This window comes from Myxocyprinus asiaticus, chromosome 38, assembly GCF_019703515.2.
Source record: "Myxocyprinus asiaticus isolate MX2 ecotype Aquarium Trade chromosome 38, UBuf_Myxa_2, whole genome shotgun sequence".
In the NCBI taxonomy this organism is placed as follows: Eukaryota; Metazoa; Chordata; class Actinopteri; order Cypriniformes; family Catostomidae; genus Myxocyprinus; species Myxocyprinus asiaticus.
Window position 1 is genome coordinate 1,792,697 of NC_059381.1, and position 20,103 is coordinate 1,812,799.

A 20,103-nucleotide genomic window follows, 5' to 3' on the forward strand; every position below is an offset into this window, starting at 1 on the left:
CCTATGTTAAGACATTAAGATTGTTTTCATTGTGACATTGTTTTCATGACAAGTATGGAATGTTTCAGGTTTTATACAAGTTACATTCAATTAACAGCCTTTGTTGCATGATGTTGATTTTCACTCAAAACGAAAATGCCTGGACACATTATGGTAATGAGAGTAAGGGAGGGTACTTAAAAATAATGTCACAATGCAAAAAATCTTAATAGTCCTAAATCTAGGCTTCATTTTCTTTAAACAAATATATATATATATATATATATATATATATATATATATATATATATATATATATATATATATATATATATATATATATATATATATATATATATATATATATATATATATATATATATATATATATATATATATATATATATATATATATACATATATATTTTATTTTATTTTTATTTTATTTTTTTTATTGATTTTGGAGTGAAATGTAACCTGGAAATTTGTATCTGCACATAACCTTTCTCTGCAGTTTACTGCATATCTTTAGTTGCTGTAATGTGTTTAAGCATGTAACCCCAGCAGGTGTGATTTCTGCTCAAAGCAAACAGCTTCTTGAATACATATGTATTGCATAATTATAGCTATAATTGGTTTAAGCTGTAACGAGATGGACGTTTAATCAGCAACTGCAGAAAATGTAGTAGGGATGCACAGACATGAACATTTTTGGCCGATATGATATCGATTTGAACAAAAACAATAGTCCTGATACTGTTACCTTATTTTGTCATCAGATCACTGTTTTACTTTGGAATTGTGCTTTAAAAATGTTCAAAAGATTTTTTACTGTTCTAACAATATTTCATTGGATCTGTTAAACACATGGCAGGCCAAAATTTTAAAGAGTGCCACAATCAAAGATAAATTGAAGATAAAAAATAAAAAAGGATACACAAAATAACTAAACATGATAACATGATGATTGAATATTTTGCACTTCAAAAACATTTCTGCATTTATGTTTTTGCAGTTCAAAAGAACAAACTCGCATTTTACATTTATGTATTGTATATGATAGAACATTACATATTCATACTATGCATATATGTTGGGCAATTCCATGGAAATGTCAACAACATTATGGAAAAATAAAAAGTTTTAACCAAAGGAACAAAACTCCCTTTTAAATTCTGTTTTATAGTGTTATAATTATAATGGATAATGCCGTCCAGACCGCTAGAGGGCGCCGCTTGCTCACACAGTGCTGACTGAAGCGCTGAATGCAGAAGGTTTCGTAATCGCACAAAGCCATATTGCGATTTCAATATCTACCGATATCTCAGAAGTCAAAATCTGCTGGTTTCAAAGTGTTTTTGATGGTTTCACTCATCATGTAGCCTATAGGTAAGTGCTGCTTTCACTTTTGTGCACATTAACGTGAGAATGACAAAGAATACAAATTAAATATTACATGTTCTTAAGAGTGCCAACCCTTCTACATATTGTGCCTATAATTATTTCTGGATTGTGCATTTAAATTCACAGAGATGTTACAAAGTGTGTTACTAATTAATTATAATATTAAAATATCTGCGTTTTCATGCTTATAAACAATATGCTGATGGTTTTAATTTGGTCAATAATTGGCCGATAATATCGGTAGCCGATATATTGGTGCATTCCTAAAAATTAGCTCTCGAAAAACAGTAGCACATACTTCCCACGCTTAGAGAGAGAGTGAGAAACACACAAACACATGCTTGAAACACACATAAAAGAACATCGAAAAACACAACCAAGAGGTTTCTACAATTGCAAATGCGTACACACACAAATGCATGCATGCAAACAAACAGCAGCCATACCCAAAGCATTGATGGAATGGAATGTCAATGTGGCGTCACACACACACACACACACACACACACACACACACACACACACACACACACACAAAGGCTGCCAGATGTTCAACTGCCTCTTAGGAGAACCAAGACAAGAGCTCTACTCTCAGCTTACACACACATACACACACACACACACACACACACACACACACACACACACACACACACAGAGCAGATAATCCAAGCACTTCACGTCAACCTGACACTTCCTGAACTCCCCATCATGCACCACACTGTGAGAATAACTTCAGGAATTCAAGTTCAATTAAGTTCCATGTAAAATTATTCATGGCATCTGCTATCAGAAGTTTCGTCTCTGCTTCAAAGAAAAGTCCACCAAATTCCAACATAGCTAATTAATTATTCAAAGGACACATGGACAGTTTCCAGTCCTGGATGGTGATTGGTCAATACAGCTTTACACTGGCTATATATGTGGCTATACTTTTGAAACAGTGTTTATTTTAATGTTTATGGACGGGCCCTTTTCACTTCTGTTGTATGTGATTTATTCTAATCACAGTTTTTGTTTTTCTTAAATAAACGAGAGACGAGTCGAAATTATTTTTCATGGTAATCAATATTATGCCACAAATGCTGTTAATTGAGCTTAACTTGTACTGAACCCAAAACATTATGCTACTTTATAACCCAAAATGAACACACACATACACACACAGAAACAGTTATTGGCCAATCGGGACAGCAATAATATACCCATAATCTCAAAATGGCTCAAAACGTCTGATTATTCAGCCTTCCCGATATATCAGTCTATCGCCATTGAGAATAATGGCAATTACACAAATCTCAAAAATGAAATATCAGGACGCATTATGGTAATGAGAATTTGGGAGTGTGCTTTATTGTCATAACAATAAAATCTCATTTTCAGATTCTCAATTCCTTCTGTGAATTCACTGTGTGTTTGACCTTTTTTGCATTAAATAAGAAGTACAGACATTCATGTGCTGGTAACAAAAATATTAAGTGGCCTACATTCGCTCTAAAGATCCTGCTGTTTTAGCTTTACCCAACTCATGTGATACTGGCCCCATTTAGATGCGTGTGAGAAATACTGCTCTGACCAAATCACTGGCTGTCTAGTTATCTGTTTTGGAACATATCAGGCTTTCTAAAGAGTAATTTGGTATTTTTTAGCTACCCGTACATAAAAGTACTGTGGTAGTGCCATGGTACAGGAGTATATCAGATGGTGATACCATGGTATATATTATACTTATCTTGGTATTTTCTAGGGATGGGATGATATATCGAATTTGGATATATCGTGAACCAAAAAGATGACAAACCATAATGTGACAAAACTCGATGTTTCGAAATCTGCAATGTTGTTTTCTGTAAATGTGATCATAAATAAAATGACCCGTCAAACATCATAATCTCTCTATCACTTGATTTTACCACTACTGCGCTTTTTCTACACTGTTTACAGGCTTCACACAAGGTCCTTAAAGTGCTTGAATTTAGATTTTAGAAATATAAGTACAGGAATACCGGGAAAATCCCCTTGTTTTGATGAACGGTGCTTGAGTTGGAGTTTCCTCCGTGTAATGTGTGTCCATCAAAGATGAGGCGACTACTCTTTCACTGAATAATGTGTGTTAATAACATTTCTGTTCTTTACAGACAGATAAAAAATAAATATTAATTTAAATCTCACAATGTTCGCTGAACCTGAACACTGTGAGCGCAGTGTTGAACTCTTAAAGTGACAGTAACCTTTTTAGCATTTCTTATACAAATGAATGTAAACTCAATGTTATTACTTGTAAATTGGACACATTATTTCAAACAGTGATAGCTCATATCATTATTATATATACAATTTCATGATATAATATTAATTCATATAATGCAGATTTTTTTATTTTTACAAAGTCAAAATGTGATTATAATAATAAAACAAATGATTAAAAAATCAAATATTCAGGACATGTTTTGTTCAGATCTATTGGTTGTTCTGCAGCTGATCAGCCTGAATGTAGCTCACTATTTCTGAAAGTTTATTTGTGATCTTTTCTTATAGAGAAACTATTATTATTTAAACTTTGAGCATTTATATTGTGTATTAAGAACTTTATTGCTCAAGTACTCTTTCCAAAAAAAAAGAAAAGAAAATCTGAAATATTTCTGTAATATATTGCAATTCAAGTGTTATTATATCAAATTGAGATTATATCAAATTGTGAACCTCATATTGTATATCGAACCGAATCATGAGATAACCATATCGTCCCGTTCCTAGTATTGTGCTCCAAAGAAGTTTAAAGAATTTCATTAAATTAGTACATGATACATTTTCAGAAGAAAAAAAAACATGGTAATATCATGGTAATTTTTGGTTGGTGTAATATTGGGAAAAATTACAATACATTTCAACCAGTTATTATCAGTACGTATGTGTTCCCTTGGAATCCAACCCGTGACCTTGGTGTTGCTAGCACAATGCTCTACCAGCTAAGCTACAGGAAGTTCAGAGACTAACAAAATCAACAACTGAGGTTAGCTGACAAAATATGCAGTGTGGATATATATTTTCCAGTAACTGTCACAACTAAAATTCAGTTCAAATTCAGTAGCAGGTTTATGACAACATTTAGGCTATGAAATGTTTTAAAGCAACATGGACGACATGCTTTCATGCTTCACTGATTAAACTTCCTGTTTCCCTTTCTGAGGTCATGATCTCTGAACAAAACACAAAAACATTCTACGATCAGTGACTACATGACAGCAAAAACAGCTGAACATGGACCACATACTTCAGTTAGTCACATGAGAACATGACAAACATCTGCCTGGTCTCAAGCAATGTTTCTCAACTGTTGGGTCGCGACAGATTGTTCTGATAGTTTCACAGACAACAGGGAAAAACAGTGATTAATGCACATAATAAAATGCAATATAACTGAGCACAGTTGGGACGACAAAATAAATAGGCCTATTTAGTTTTAAAAGGAGTAGAAAACACTTTCCTTATCTTTTGTAGTTGACGTCCAAGGCTGACTCTAAGGTATTTTTGTACAAATTCATCTGTCACTTGGTCAACGCTGGCCAAAGATACCAACTGAAAACCATGACCAAAATATGAAAGAAAATATGACCCAGACTACTTGCACATTGTGTGACACGTTGTATTTTGGCTTCGCTATATGCAATGCATAATTTAAATTAATTTAAACCGACTGATCTCAGTTCAGGAGACTCTGTGCTGTCAGTAAAGGGTTAAACTTTCGACGTAGGGAGTCATGTGACAAAACAACATGGTGCTGACCACAGCAGAGTTTGTCTTTGGGAGAAACTCCAACAAAACTACATCTGGTCAGAAACCTAATTATGTTTTTACATTAAAACATGGTTGAGTCAAATGATTAGAGTCTCTAGCTTCATTCAATATTCCATTTTTTAAATTTGAGCGATTTATCACGAAACACCATGCTGCTAAACACAATGTACACTAATGTGTACTTTAGTACATCTTTTCCTTAGAAGTCCTATATTTACTGTGCATTATCATGTTGAGAATCAATGTGTTCAAAAGCTGATAAATGTTGCTTTCAGAGGCTTTATATGGAGTTAGGATGAAAATAAGGTGCATTTTGAACTGTTCTGAGACCAGTGCAGACAGACAGTACACTGGAGGTATTCACTAAATAGGGAGCAAGGGAGCATCCTATAGGTCACTCCTAAAATCTGACCAAAAGTTCAGTTTCAGGATGCAGATGATCTTTCTATAGCTTTTTATAACTTAGTCCCGCTGTCCACATATGTGGACATCAATTTTTAGGAGAACTATTTTCTCTAGAAATGTTGTTTGTTTGTTTTTGTTTTTTTGCATGTTATTAGTTGCTACTAGTTACAAATCAAAAAGGGAAATGGAAAATGCACACGGGCCTCAGGAGGTTAAATATAGGTTGTGGGTTTGGTACTGTGTTGTCACCACTTGATGGTCATAAAGCCATCGTAAAATGTGGGTCATGAAGCCAAACCAGTAGAGAACCCAACACAGTCTCATGAGAACTTTGTACGAGATGGTGAAATCGTTAAATATCGTACAGCTTGACTCCCATAAAGACAAATTTTAGCTAGCCTTTAACTATCCAACACTTTATTTATGAAAGGACATGTCAGTGAGCAAACTATGCAATGCAAATGACTGATGTATGTCAATAACCTGTAATGCGCTTCCATCGTCTTGTTCCAAACCCCGATGTTTCTCTTTACTCCCGTATACATGCGGCTTGGTCAGTAAGCAGCTTTCTCCACAGCAACTCAATTTACCCATGATGCTTGTGTAAATAACAAACATGGCATCCGAGGAAGACTGCACTATTTTTATTTTATTTGAGGTGTTTGCTGTATTTCCCAATATTACAGAGTTGTTGCTGTGCTTTTTTTCTTAACTTATTATCTCAACCTGCAGCAGAATTCCACTGCAATAGTGGAGTTCCCCTCTTACTCCGGGATTCCCCCGAGGTACTATTGCATATACGCGAACGTGAGGGGCTGTCAGTATTTTACATTGGTGTGTTAATGGGTATAGTTTATAGTGTATGTGCTTTTCCCACTGTACTCCCAGAAATGCTGAATTCTTTCCGCTGTGTTGGCTTGTTGTTTGGCTCCATTCAGTGTCGTTTGTTATCAGGTCTGTTCACGCAAATGCGCACTCCTCAAAAACCTGTAAAAATGTTGTTTATGCGCTTACATGACCACATAAGCTGCGTAACCCAGGTGTGTTAAAGCGCATTCTCTTAATCCCTTAAATAGCATAAGGAAATCTGTGTTCTTGTTAACATGACGTTTCAGAATGCCGCTTACTGAAAAAACGCTCAAATAAACCATTTTCTTAAGTGCATGTAAACGTGGTCACTGATTTAGAGTAAACTTCTGACACCACACATGCACATACACTTAACTGAACATGTTCTGTGCTACACCTCTCAAATACACACATGCAAGACATACTAGCATTAGCCTCTGTTACCGCACAATTACAGCAGACATTACAGTGGCACATCTTACACTTGACAATCTCCAAACAAGTCAGCCATTTAAATTTAAATTTCTCTGTTTCAGCGTGCACCTCACCTGCAGTGGTAATTACCCATGCTGCCTTTATTTTCAGAAGGATAATTATACTTTTTAGAGTCCCTTCACCTTTAGTGTTACAAGCAGGTGTAACGACATACAGTGAGAAAATAAGGTGTGCTACCTTCCATCCCTTACGATGAAAATCACGGAGTCTTGTTAAAGTAAAGAGCTGTCGTTATCCTAGAGGAAACCAAGGTTGCTCTTTCAGATCTCATGAGACTTAAGAGTTCTCAGTTTCTCGTGTGTTTCTTCTAAAATTCCTTGGGAGAAGCAAATGAGTCAATTGTTTACATATAGTAAGAGTATAAAGCTGTAAAATTAATTTGGATCACATAGCTCAAATCATTTGGTTTTGGAAGTATGTGATGAGAGTTTATATTAGGACTTCTGATTGCTATTTAAGAGGAACAACTGAGATATTGAGAGATTTGTGATTTTATGTCTTATGCCTTATCAAACATGTTGCATAAGAACATACGGCAGGATAGAGGTGAATTTCAACTGGTCAACAGTACGTTTTAACACCGCTGTCATCATGGGAACGTTCAGGAACCTGTTTGAAAAGGGCAGGGCGATTTTTTTTGAAAGTCATTGTGAACTATAGTGTGATATCTGTACTGTATAGTGGGCGTTTCCCATGGTCATTCCCCACAATGCACTGTGGTTCCATTGTTGTTTGATGAGGATGTTGAATCACTTGTGGACTTTAGCTGGTACACTTTCCCAGGCTGTATTTTTTTAAGCAATTCGTTTAGACTCAGGACAGGGCTTTATCAGAAATGACAGAGTCCAGTTCAGGCTGTGCTTCTTTGTAAATTGTCTGTGTGCAATACAAATAAAACAATACAATTAAATTACACTGAATTTATCGGAACCGAACACCTTGCTTGACGGCCCTAACCAAACCCGACAGGACTGAATCTGACTAGATTACCTCTCACAGGACTGAACTGCACTAGATTAGATCAAACTGGACTCGACTACGTAGACTAAACAAGACTCTAATGGAAAAGCTCTCAGATAAACCAAAACGACTAAATGTAATGTAAACTGAAGGTGAAAAGTAGCCGCCATAACCGCCTGCGTTCCACTCAGGAGATCAGCACACAAAAACAGGAAGTTTCTCTGTCTTCACTTCCTTACAGATATCACCGTCTCCCTCCAAAACAACACGGCCGCTGCTCACTCGGCCTTCAAAATGAACCTGCATGAATGTTCATTTTTATCAAGTTTAACTTTAGCTATGTTTCAAGGTTATTCTGGAAAATGTAAACATGTAGCACCTTAAAAACATTAAAAAATAAATGCATATATATATATATATTTTAATGTCATTCAACGTAATACGTAATATTCTCTGTAAACAAATCTTAATATCTTATGCAATTTTGCTAAAGTACATTTTCTTGTAAGGTTGTTTACTATTTTTTACTGTAAACAAAGACAAACATACTGATTAAGAAAATGTAACGTTCAAAATTTAAAGTCAGCATGAAACAGCGTTCGCAACCAATTTTACTTGCGTAATTTGACATATTTTTGTCTTTGGCAAATAGTTTTAATCTTGTTTAAAGCATATATTTAACAAAGGTTTGTGAGGTTTATGCTTAAAAAAAAATGAAGAAAAAAATATTGGTCAATGGAGTAACAAAAAAAATATATATAAAATTTTTACAGATATAATTTTAATATCTAATGCAATTTTGCTTAAGTAAATGCATTTTCTTGTAATGATGTTTATATATTTTTACTTTGAAACAAGACAAATATGCTGATTAAGAAAATTAAAACACTCAATATTTAAAGTCAATATAAAACAGCATTTGCAATTAAATGTTACTTCCATAATTTGACACATTTTTGTCTTTGGCAGATAGTTTTTGTTTTGTTTAGAGGATACATTTAACAAAAGTTTGTGAGGTTTATGCTTAAAACAAGAAAAAACTATTTACCAATGGGTTAAGAAAACGTATGTTAAAATATACTCAAATCTATAAAAAAATATATATACAAATCTTAACATCAGTTTAGCAAATGTATCTTCTTGTAAGGATGTTTACATATTTTTAATGCAAAACAAGACAAACATAAGGATTTAATGCTGCCATTAATTGCACCTGTGAGTCAGGCATTCGTTATTATGACATTTCACGCAATCAAACTGTAAAATAAATACGGAAAAAGCCGTAAATTCACAACAAAAAGCTAAAAACGCAAAGGCTAGTTTTTCTGTTGTACCAATGAATAAGCATAAGTGACTACACCTGCATCACTTTTACAGTAGACAGGGTCAACTTTGATTTCATGTCGACTTTAAACTTGTAACGTATCCCATGAGCACAAAAATGACATAGGCGCTAATCAACATGCAGCTAATGTTGCGTCTGTGTCCTTCCAATAATTCAAGCACAAATAAGTTTAAGAGCCTTATTTCCAGGTCGAACAAACAGCATGTGAATGCAGAGACCAGTCTTATCAAAGCAGCGCAGAGATAAAATGCAAGAAACACCTTCACAAACACACACATGTAGACGTTTAATCACAAAGCAAGTGGGCTAAAGGACACAACAATGTCAACAGAACAAGAATCCAGCCAAAGGCATGGTGGGAAACGAACTCTGCCCTGACGTAACTCTGGAGGACATGCAGCACGCGGCGAGCTGAGCTCAACGGAGGCCCAACATCGTTTTTAAGGGGCAAGACACAAACATTTTCAAAACAAGAGCAGCTATTGTGCCGCCACAGGCCTAGTTTTATGGCTCACAAAAATCTGTGAGCTTCAGTTCTCTTATGATTATTCCCTTAAAAAGTCATCGAGATTGGTTACGGTTGCTGCAAGTGAAAACTGACAATTACAGCAATGCATTAAAGTCTACTCCTGTAATACAACATGTTTTTGCACCGGTTAAGTATTCTAACCAATCCCAGTCATGTCCGTTGAGCAATGAAATGGAAATGGTGATAATTTGGAATTATTTTGGATTCATTACGCTCGCTTACCATGTAAACGGAAAAAACACAGCAAACAAACAACGCGACAAAACTAGAACACTAGCATTATATTCAACTATGCTATAAATAATTGATTTATTGTGCCGTGCAGACAGCTTCATTTATAACAGGAGCATTCATGAGGGTGCAGAACTCTATGCATAGAGGATTGCATTGGTTTATTTCTGCGTACAATTTATTAAAACATTTAAAAGCCTAACAGTTTTGTTTTTTCACGCTACTAAATAAGCCATATGAAATTGATTTACAGCTGAATAAAACAGCAATAAAGTCATTCAGCATAATAGTTCTCAGCTTGTTTTGATTGTTTAGCTTACAGAAATACAACTTGATGCCATATTTTTTAAGCACTTAACACTTTAAGCTCGGATGGGCAAAAAATAAATAAATAAATATCAAAATATTAATAACCACAGTCTTGACCAACACAAAATAGGTATCATTTGAAAGCTTAGAAACTCTACTTTACAATGCATGTAGACATTATGACCAAAACTGAACAAGTGCTTTAAAATTTACAGACAAATCAGACGTGTTCCATTTTGGTAATTTATAAAAAATGTTGCACTGTATATATTATTGCAATCAATAAAAATATCAAACTCACCAAATATCCATGTGTCATATGCTGTTGGAAAGCTCTTAAAGCCTAGAATACAACCAGCCTATTTGTTTTACTCACAGAAAAAAATGTAGTGAGTAATAGCTAAGTATATGTCTTTGAAATTTATGTTACATGTGAAAAGGTGTTGCTAATATGCCGCATTTTCACTTATAACTTCATGAAAAAGAAACAGAACATAATATATCACATACCTTTACTTAGAGGAGGTGGTTATCTTTCAAACGAGCCCACACACAAGGTTACAGCATGCACAGATCATTAGATAAGCCAAGTAAATGACACACACTCAATGATGACTCAAATGACACAGAATGAAACTCATTCTGTGAAATCTCATTACTAAAATCATGTCTGTATGCTATGCAAACCTTTAGTCATTGTTGCGTTTGCAATGTGTAATTATTTTTTATGTACAATTATTATGTTTTATTTGTTTGGAGAGGCGTTTGGACACTTGTCCAAAAGTTTTCTTTACAATGATACCAAACACTTGACCTTCCCTGTTGTTTGTTTGGTTTTTGTTTTTGTCAATTTATATGCCTTTCATTTCTGGTATGCCACTAAAACAGGACATTTTTAAAAACACCTTCAGAGCTTAATGTTTCTGTAACTTCTAAAAACATCAAAACACTACTAGTACTATATACTGCTTACTATTTCAAAAATGTATATGCTACATTGCTGTCATATGACCACACATCAGTACTGCAATATTACCATAGTAACAATGATGTGAGTTTGGGGTGGGACTATCTGACTGGCCGACCAATGGCAGATGGGGGAGTGTTCAAAACCTTGAAAATAGTCATTATTTTTGGTAATGGCACAGAAATTGGACACCTTCGACTTTTACATTTACGAGGTCAACATTTGACGAAGACCATGTCCACATTTATTCGTTTTTGGTTGAAAGTGCATTGATTTTGCAACGTTTACCTCTCTCATCCACACTAGAACAGCGTTTTCCTCCACCTAAAATGAAAACCGTTACTACATACTTTGGAAAACGATGACATCAGGAAAGTAAAAAAAAAAGGGGGTTTTAAAACAAAAACAAATTTGAAATGAATCAAGAGTGACACAAAGTGTTGTAGTACTCGAGACCGGACATACTGTATTTTCATGGTCTTCTTGGTCTTGTTATGGACTTGGTCTTTACTCGGACTCGAACAAGCGTGGACTCAGACTTAACCCCGAGACTAGTCGAGTCCCTTTTCAAAAAACATACAGTGAAAGCTTCGACTTATCAGACAAGCATTTTTTGACTGACATTATCAGCGATTATGACGTGTGTCCCGTATTTCAGTCGGCTGCGTAGAATCAGAACTAGTGATGCCCGATTCACGAATAAATCATTATATTGAGTCGGTTCTTTTCAGCAAATTAGCCAAATGGATTAGCAAAAAGGTCTGAATCGATTTGCTATTCAATCCGATTCGTTCGCTATTTCACTGAATATTTTGCAGCAGTTTCTCAGCATCAGGAGATTTTAGAAAAAGGAGAGCAAGCCAGTTGTTGGATAAAGTGGATGTTTGCCTACAATCATTTTAAACAAAAGACTACTTATTTAAGAGGTAACTTCCATTGGTGCTGTGCCATGTTAATAAGGGGCCGTTCACACCAAACACATTTCGCATCCATCCATGCTGTTTTTCAGTTGTTTTTCTATGTAAACGTGCTAAATGGACAGCTTTGACCGTTGTATCTCAGTGTTTTCTTTTGTCAAGAAAGTGTGTTCTACAGTGTTCTACTCATTTGTCTGAACGACCTCTAATCTTTTAGAAATTATTCAGCCATTAGTTACATGAATGCTGCACATACTTAAGAAAATGTAAAAAATACATTTCTCAATGTCATCAGAATTGAATGGTTTCTAATAAAAAATAAAAAATAGAAAAGGTTTCTGTGCGTACCCCAAGAGGCAAACTTGAATGCAAATGTATGCAGAAATGTTACTTGACTTGAATGGAATATAATTGTATACAGAAGCTGGTAGTTTGTATTGCCATGCTAAGAGACAAAGGCACTTTGAACCTTTAATTTGAGTTTTTCACTGACATGTTGTAATTGTAACACCATTGTGTTTACTTAACGTGGGTTGTGGCATTTATTACATTTTTATTATCAACTGGTAATATTGTTTAAGCAACATAATCTTAAAGGAATATTCCAGGTTCAATGCAAGTTAAGCTCAATCGACAGCATTAATGGCATAATATTGAATACCACATAAATTAATTTAGACTCTCGATGACTCCCCTCCCTGTTTCAAAAGTATAGACACAAGACGTAAACAATATGTGTGTAAAAATGATTTTAGTGTGATAAAATCACTTACTAACTGCAAGTGTAAAGTTATGGCTAATTTGACAACTTTGTTGCCATGATGATGTAATGTCATCAACTAAAACCCTAAGGTGATTTAAACAACTTTACAGCTCAAATAATACAATGTAAGTGCTTTTATAAAATTATAAACTCCACATTTCTGTCTTTAAACCCTCCAAAAATGGGCCACATTCACTTCCATTGTAAGTGCCTCAATGGAACATCGATTTGTACTTTTTTTTTTTTAAAGAAAAGGAGGAACGGGTCGATTTTAGTGATATTCAATATTATGCCACAAATGCTGTCGACTGAGCTTCACTTTTATTGAACCCGGAATGTTCCTTTAAGCAAATAATAAATGAGGTAAATTTGATTCCTTTATATGAGCCTACAGTCAATAGATGTTTAAACTATACATTTAAGACTAGAGGTAGACCGATATATCGGTTTTAACTATTTTTTTTATTTTTATTTTATTTGATTTATTTGACAATAAAAAGTTAAATGAATCACAACTCAAATTGTCAAAGCTAACACAATAAATGTAAAAATGTATTTCCATTGTGGTCCTTGATATTACATAAAATCAGTGCCGATAGTTGCTTTTTGGAACTATCGGTTATCGGCAAAAGTGTATGCCGATAGTTTTTTTTAATTATTCCTCTGCGTTCCTCTGTCGCCAGCGCTATTTTGATTAAACAGTCAAGTAATCTAAATTGAAGTGAGGACATGCAAAGAAAAATGTTACTATATGGAAACGTGCCCTATCAGCACATACATTGTGTTTCTAATCTTGTGAATAATAATAAACCCGTAAAAAGTCAAAATTGCCAAAAGTGAAGATGCATGTTTTTCATAGGACAGCGACGATATACAAACTGTTCATCTGGTGACTATATAGGCTATAAAAAGCTTGATTTTTTAAATACTTATTAAATATAAACCATTTTAACTGAGCCTCTATCATTTCAAAATAAGAGTCCCTTGTTTGTTTTGGGCTTGTTTACAGTTAAAAGTCCGACATTATGCACCAAATCTTCATTTATTTATTGTTCTGGTTATTACTGGGATTTTGGTTGAACAATAAACTGAATCTGGGATTTTATTCATGTTGGACTCTTGTAGCCTCTATGTCTGTGCCCGTTATAGTATAGTAATTTTTTTTAACATTCTTTAAATCGAATTAAAAAAACTATCGGCCGATTAATCGGTTTTCTGCATTTTCCACCACCTTGGTTATCACTATCGGCAAAATCCATTATCGGTCGTCCTCTATTTAATACATTCATACATCTGGTCTTGGTCTCAACTCTGCCCTCTCCAGACTTGACTCAGACTCGACCTTCTCTGGTCTCGGACTGGACTTGGACTCAGATGAGCTGGTCTCGACTACAACACTGGTGACACATCTCACAAACTATGATGAACAATTACAATTCTAATGCAGTTTGGGGCGTTTCGACGTTCCTAAGCAGAAGAATCCCTGAGCCAAAATAATTTTATCTCACTCAAGCCAAAAGCATGAGCAAAAACCACTTGAGTCAGAACCCTGAAAATCAGACTATTATAAGCAGGCTAATTATTAGCGTTAACTAGCAAATGGTCGCAATAATATTGCTATTACAAGCTAAAACGCTCATTAATCCCTAATCTGAAACACAAATAAAGGGTTTGGTATTCCTATGCATCTCTCCCCTTCAGTGTCTCTCCTCTCTTTCTGCTGCTGTTCTGCTCGCTAAGAGAAAGACAAAGACGTTCTCAGAGGCGCAGGGTTGTGGAGGAGGAGGAGGACAATCTTCTTCTCTCTTCATCACTGCACCCAATGCAAACGGTGGCTTTTGATTGACAAGCATAACCAAAACACACCGATGTAAATAGCAGCAGGAAGCAGTCGGGCTTTCCGCCCAACACTTTTTCTCGGCCCGCATACAAGTACTTTAAACGGGAGTGGCGAGTTATTAAAATAACCCTACTTTTCAACATGGCTTAATAAGCTACGCTTGTTACCAGAACAAATGGACGCAACGCCAACGGGGCCTATCTGCCGTTGGCCGGATTCTCTCAAATGCCAGAGACTGGCACGAGAAACACAGTTTGGAGACGCTACCCGTGATGCCACCCTGCACACAAAGATGAGGAAATGCCAAATATGGGTTTTAGCAATCTAGCTCCCGAGCCGTTAAGCTCTAAAAGAGATAAATAATACGTAAATTTAGCACAGTGCCCACACATTTTTCATGAGTAGCGTGTTATATATTTAATATGCCTTTTCAGCAACATCTTTCCTTGGTTTTTCCTCAAAGAATTACACTTTATGAAACATTTCCTTTCATAGCCAACTGCGACCCCCCAACCACCACCACCCTCCTGCCCGACTTTCCAACAGCGTAAAACTGCGACACAATTCAGGCAAAAGCGCAACATCCAAGGGGGCAAAGGGAGGGGGAGGGGGCATGCAAATGATCAAACCCTAAACAACACTCAAGTCTGAAGAAAACAATAGCAGCCATTGAAAACATGAAGACTGGGCCGGTCACCCCAAAACCAACTCTCGTTCTGCCCTCCATCTGTGCATGCAGATCACGATATCAATGTATTAAAAAAACAACGCAGACAAAATTCACTCATGTACAGGAATGAGCAGCGTATTCCATATGTTTAGCTGCTTCCCATCGGTTCACTTCCTGAATTGCAGCGGCCTTAAGGGAGAACCACCTCCAGGGTCAAGGTCATTTATTTTTTGTCACTGTAATTAATTATTTAAGCTATTTGTTTTACGCAGGCAACATTCACGAGAGGTGGAATTAAAATCAGCTTGCATGCAGCACAAAAAAAACAAAAAACAAAACTGTAACCTCCAATGTAATAAAATGCCACTTTTTATAAACCACACACTTTAACAATACACATCTCGGCAGTCCTGAGGCCACACAATCCCTGCAGGTGTGGCGTCCGTATTGCAAAAATTATTCATGAGTGTGTTTGTGCAGAAAAACAAGCCGAACGACAGCGTACAGCATTTCAAACAACAACATCTGCCACAACAATTAAACTCGCATCACAAAGGAAGATGCATAATTCTCACACCCCATGAACTCTGGCGCATGTTAGTAGCGTGTCACACACGCATTACCATACACACTCCAACACCTGACATTTGCCAGGTCTTGCCCGGTCAGAACGAACTCACAAAAACCACAATTTCTACGTACACTCACATATATTTAAAGCAATTAATATCGACCGTATAATTACTTTGCAACAGCAACCGAGGGCCCTTTTGCAAAATGTCCACTCTGCAAACCCAAAATCGTAAACACTTAAGACAATAACACGTGTTTTAGTTACATCTGACATACTTGAGCCGGAGAAATGTCCACTTCCTAGAGATGTCGGCCCATTTTTTCCACTGCTGACTGGAGGGGAAAACATCTACAAAACAATCATGACAACAAATTAAAAACTTTAATAGCCTGCTCTGAAAGTCAATATTCATAATATTGGTTAATAACATTTCATACATCCAATTGCATGCAATAGTTGTAATACATTTCATAAAGTTATGCATTGTTTACATCATAAATGCATGCATCATCTTATTGGATTTAAGTTAAATGAATAATAATAATAATAATAATATAACAAATATATAAACCTAGTAAATTTGAACTTGAGCAGATATATATTCTCTATATTTTCCCTATAATGTGCAAGCAACCAAGCAAAATCTCACACAGTGAATAAACTGATCAAAAATGATAACCAGTCCACACAGACAGCTGGAATATTTTTGGGAACTGTGGCTTCATAAAAACACATTTCCTAAGTGAAAACTTCCCAAAAGCATTTCTCAGAGGATATACATCTTCTTTTTTTCACATTTGACACTGAACCCTTGTGAGAGGCATCAATCCACTATAATCTGCTCTAATCTCAGGTCCCTTGTCAAAGAATCCTTAAGGAATGCTAATGGAATTTCTATTATGATTCAGAAATATTCCTAATGGGATCGAACAAGAATTATTTAAGATAGTTCATTACTTCAGAATGTCAGTTCATCCAGTAGAACTGAATTAAATTCATTGAGGATTCTTGGAGAATTTTGTTTGATCCCTTTAGGATGGGTTCCAAATTCTGACAGCATTCCCGTTGGCATTCCTTAAGGATGTTCTGAAGGAATAACATTTAAATGAATTTATTAAAGAAAGAAAAACACAAGAAAAGACTGAATAAAGTGGGATATACTACCATTGATGTTGGGAACATTTTCAAATCGCTGTTTCGCATCTATAAGACAACAGAATTACTAATGCAACATCACATCTATCAAATCCACAAAAGCTTTTGCAACTTTCTTCAGTCAGTGCGCAAAAGTCATCTTTAAACAGTTCTTTAGGCACATTTGCGCTGTAAGAATCTGAATGAAATGTGACAAAACGAAAGAAAGTGTCAACACTGACCTACAGCATTGAGATTTAAAGTGTCTTACCGCACTGAAATCCAGTAAATCGCTAAGTTCTTTATCCGTCCCTAATGTGGCCATTCTCTGGTGATGATGATGGTGATGATGATGCATTTTAGAAATATCACATAAACCTAAAAACATGGAAACAGATCGCAGTGAGAAAACACCCGATCAGGAGGAGCGACTCTGATCTTCAGTGAAACACACACACACACACACACACACACACAGCGCGCACACACACACATACACACACACACACACACACACGGACCCACGGCACGATCGAGTGCAAAAAAATCCACTTTGCGTGAAAAAGCAACTCTTGATCCTTCATGGAATAATTCAAGCGCGGGTATCCGGTAGAGCCGAAGCGCGATCGGAGAATCAGCTGAAGAAAGTCTTTCCAAGTGTCCCTCACGAGCTACAACAATCCGAATCCCGAAACTGAATCAATTACTCGCTGGAAATATGGGTTAAATAAACAGATAGACCTCTTTTCTGACGTGCTCCTCTCAGTTTTTATTGACAGGACTGTAAAGCACCGTTGAGCTTCCCTTCGCACGGCGGAGATCTCGAGCGCACCGGATCAGCGTGCGCGTGCAGCCACCTACTGTAGGAGTTCTCTATGGAGTAATATATGTGCAAGATGAAATTTTGAGAGCACAAAAAGTTATTTTGCACGCACGAGATGATATTTTGAGCGCACAAAAAAATGTTCTGCGCGCAAAATGAAACTGAGCGCACAAAAAGTTATTTTGCACGCGCAAGATAATATTTTGAGTACAAATAATAATAATAATAATAATAATACTGTTCTGCACGCTCAAGATGATATTTTGAGTGCAAAAAAATTATAAATAAATAAATATGCACGGGCAAGATTATATTTTAAGTGCAAAAAAAAAAAATAAATAAATAAAAATAAAAAAAATGTCTGCCCGCAAGATGAAATTGAACGCACAAAAAGTTATTTTGCACGTGCTTGAACTCAGTTTTGTAAAACAATGTATCTTCTTGCAAAGATAAATTCATTTTGAGCAAACGAAAATCAATTTTGCGCTTGAATAAAGTTTATTTAAATGTGAATTTGCTCAGACTTCTTACATTTTGCTTTCTCCTACCAACTCTGCGTGCAAAATACTTTTTTGCATGCTCAAAATATCATCTTGCACACGCAGAACATTTTTTGTGCGCTCAAAATATAATTTTGTGCACGCAGAATTGTGGCACAAGTATAACTCCATAGTTCTCCACACATCCATCCACACACACTCTGTGGAAAATAGCGAAGAAATTGGGAACTTGGGTTGAAAAACTTGACTAATATCTGTGTGTGCATTATCAATTTCCTATTAGTAATTTATTGGTAATTGTAGGGGCGGAATCTGTTGAGGTTTGTCTCGCGCAACCTAAGACGTTTCAAACAAATTTTCTGTTTGCTATTATTTATATTTTGTTTTATATGCCTGTGATATGTAAATCAGCAATGAAGTTGGAGAAAACGACAGTTCCTATGTCGATACACTGTCCAGTTCTGATCATGACAGAAAAACCCGGAAGAGAATTAGCATTTTCGAGCTATGGGTTCCCGGTATTTTCCTATGTATTTTTTTTTATTATTTATTTATTTATTTATCTATTTATTTATTTATTTTTTCTATAATGGCAGCTTTGGATTTATGAGTAAAATAAGGTATGTGGTAAGCACTACTTTAAGATATTTAGACGTTTTGTTCTACAACATCAGTTACAAAGCCACCCTGTTTAAAAAAAAAAAAAAAATAATATATATATATATATATATATATATATATATATATATATATATATATATATATATATATATATATATATATATATATTTAGACGTTTTGTTCTACAACATCAGTTACAAAGCCACCCTGTTTAAAAAAAAAAAAAAAAAAAAAATATATATATATATATATATATATATATATATATATATATATATATATATATATATATATATATTGCTAATAAGTTGCTAGATAAGGACTACAACTGTTTTCCGTTTGGTCAGGCACATACACTGACATGTTTATGGTATTTGTAGTCCTTATTTAGCAACTTGTTAGCAACATATGTTTTTTTTTAATCATAGCTGCTTCAAAATTCACGTTTAAGAAATAACTGTGTGTCATTTATTTTATACAAAAAAGTAATGTTTACCACAAAACTTATTTTACTCATAAATTGTAAAACCTCATTATTAAAACAGAGTGACGATTTGCAACCAGGTGTAAATAGCACCTGCCACACAGCGCAGCTATTTGCACCCTAGTCTATTGGAAACATAGAAATATACATCAGATTGCAATATAGGTGTTACTGCATTGGCGTGGTGCAAGGCGTCAGTGCCTTTTCAATCCGGGTTCGATTCTGCGTTTTTCGCACTCTTTTTTATTTTATTTAATACTACTTTTGTAAATAAAAATGTATAGAACTCAGTAATATTGTAGTAACCATGTTTTTTGGTGGAAACCATAGATCTGATGCAATTAACCATGGTGTTACTATAGTAATATGGTGTTAATATATAGTAACAATGTTTAACTTATTAGTTATTATAATTTTACTACAAAATACCATGGTGATACTATGGTTACTATAGTAAAACCATGTACGGGAAGTTTAGGGTTAGGTTTAGGGGTTGATGTGTGTTT

General features: G+C 35.3%; 1 protein-coding gene across 7 annotated transcripts in view; it reads right to left on the minus strand.

Annotated features, from left to right (window-relative positions):
* Positions 1–18,033, minus strand: part of LOC127429242 (transcription factor 4-like) — a 213,726-nt gene extending 195,693 nt beyond the window's left edge. For 2 of the 7 annotated variants that reach the window (XM_051678156.1, XM_051678160.1), the window contains exons 1-3: positions 17,441–18,017; positions 17,200–17,238; positions 16,311–16,383 (exon numbers count right to left, since the gene is read on the minus strand). In XM_051678156.1, the coding sequence (XP_051534116.1) occupies positions 16,311–16,383; positions 17,200–17,238; positions 17,441–17,557 (229 nt within the window). In that variant the 5' untranslated portion in view covers positions 17,558–18,017. Of the gene's footprint in view, positions 1–16,310; positions 16,384–16,992; positions 17,095–17,199; positions 17,239–17,440 lie in introns of those variants that run through there. The other 5 variants (XM_051678159.1, XM_051678158.1, XM_051678157.1 and 2 more) reach the window with 5 other exon arrangements.
* Positions 18,034–20,103: the final 2,070 nt, after the last annotated feature.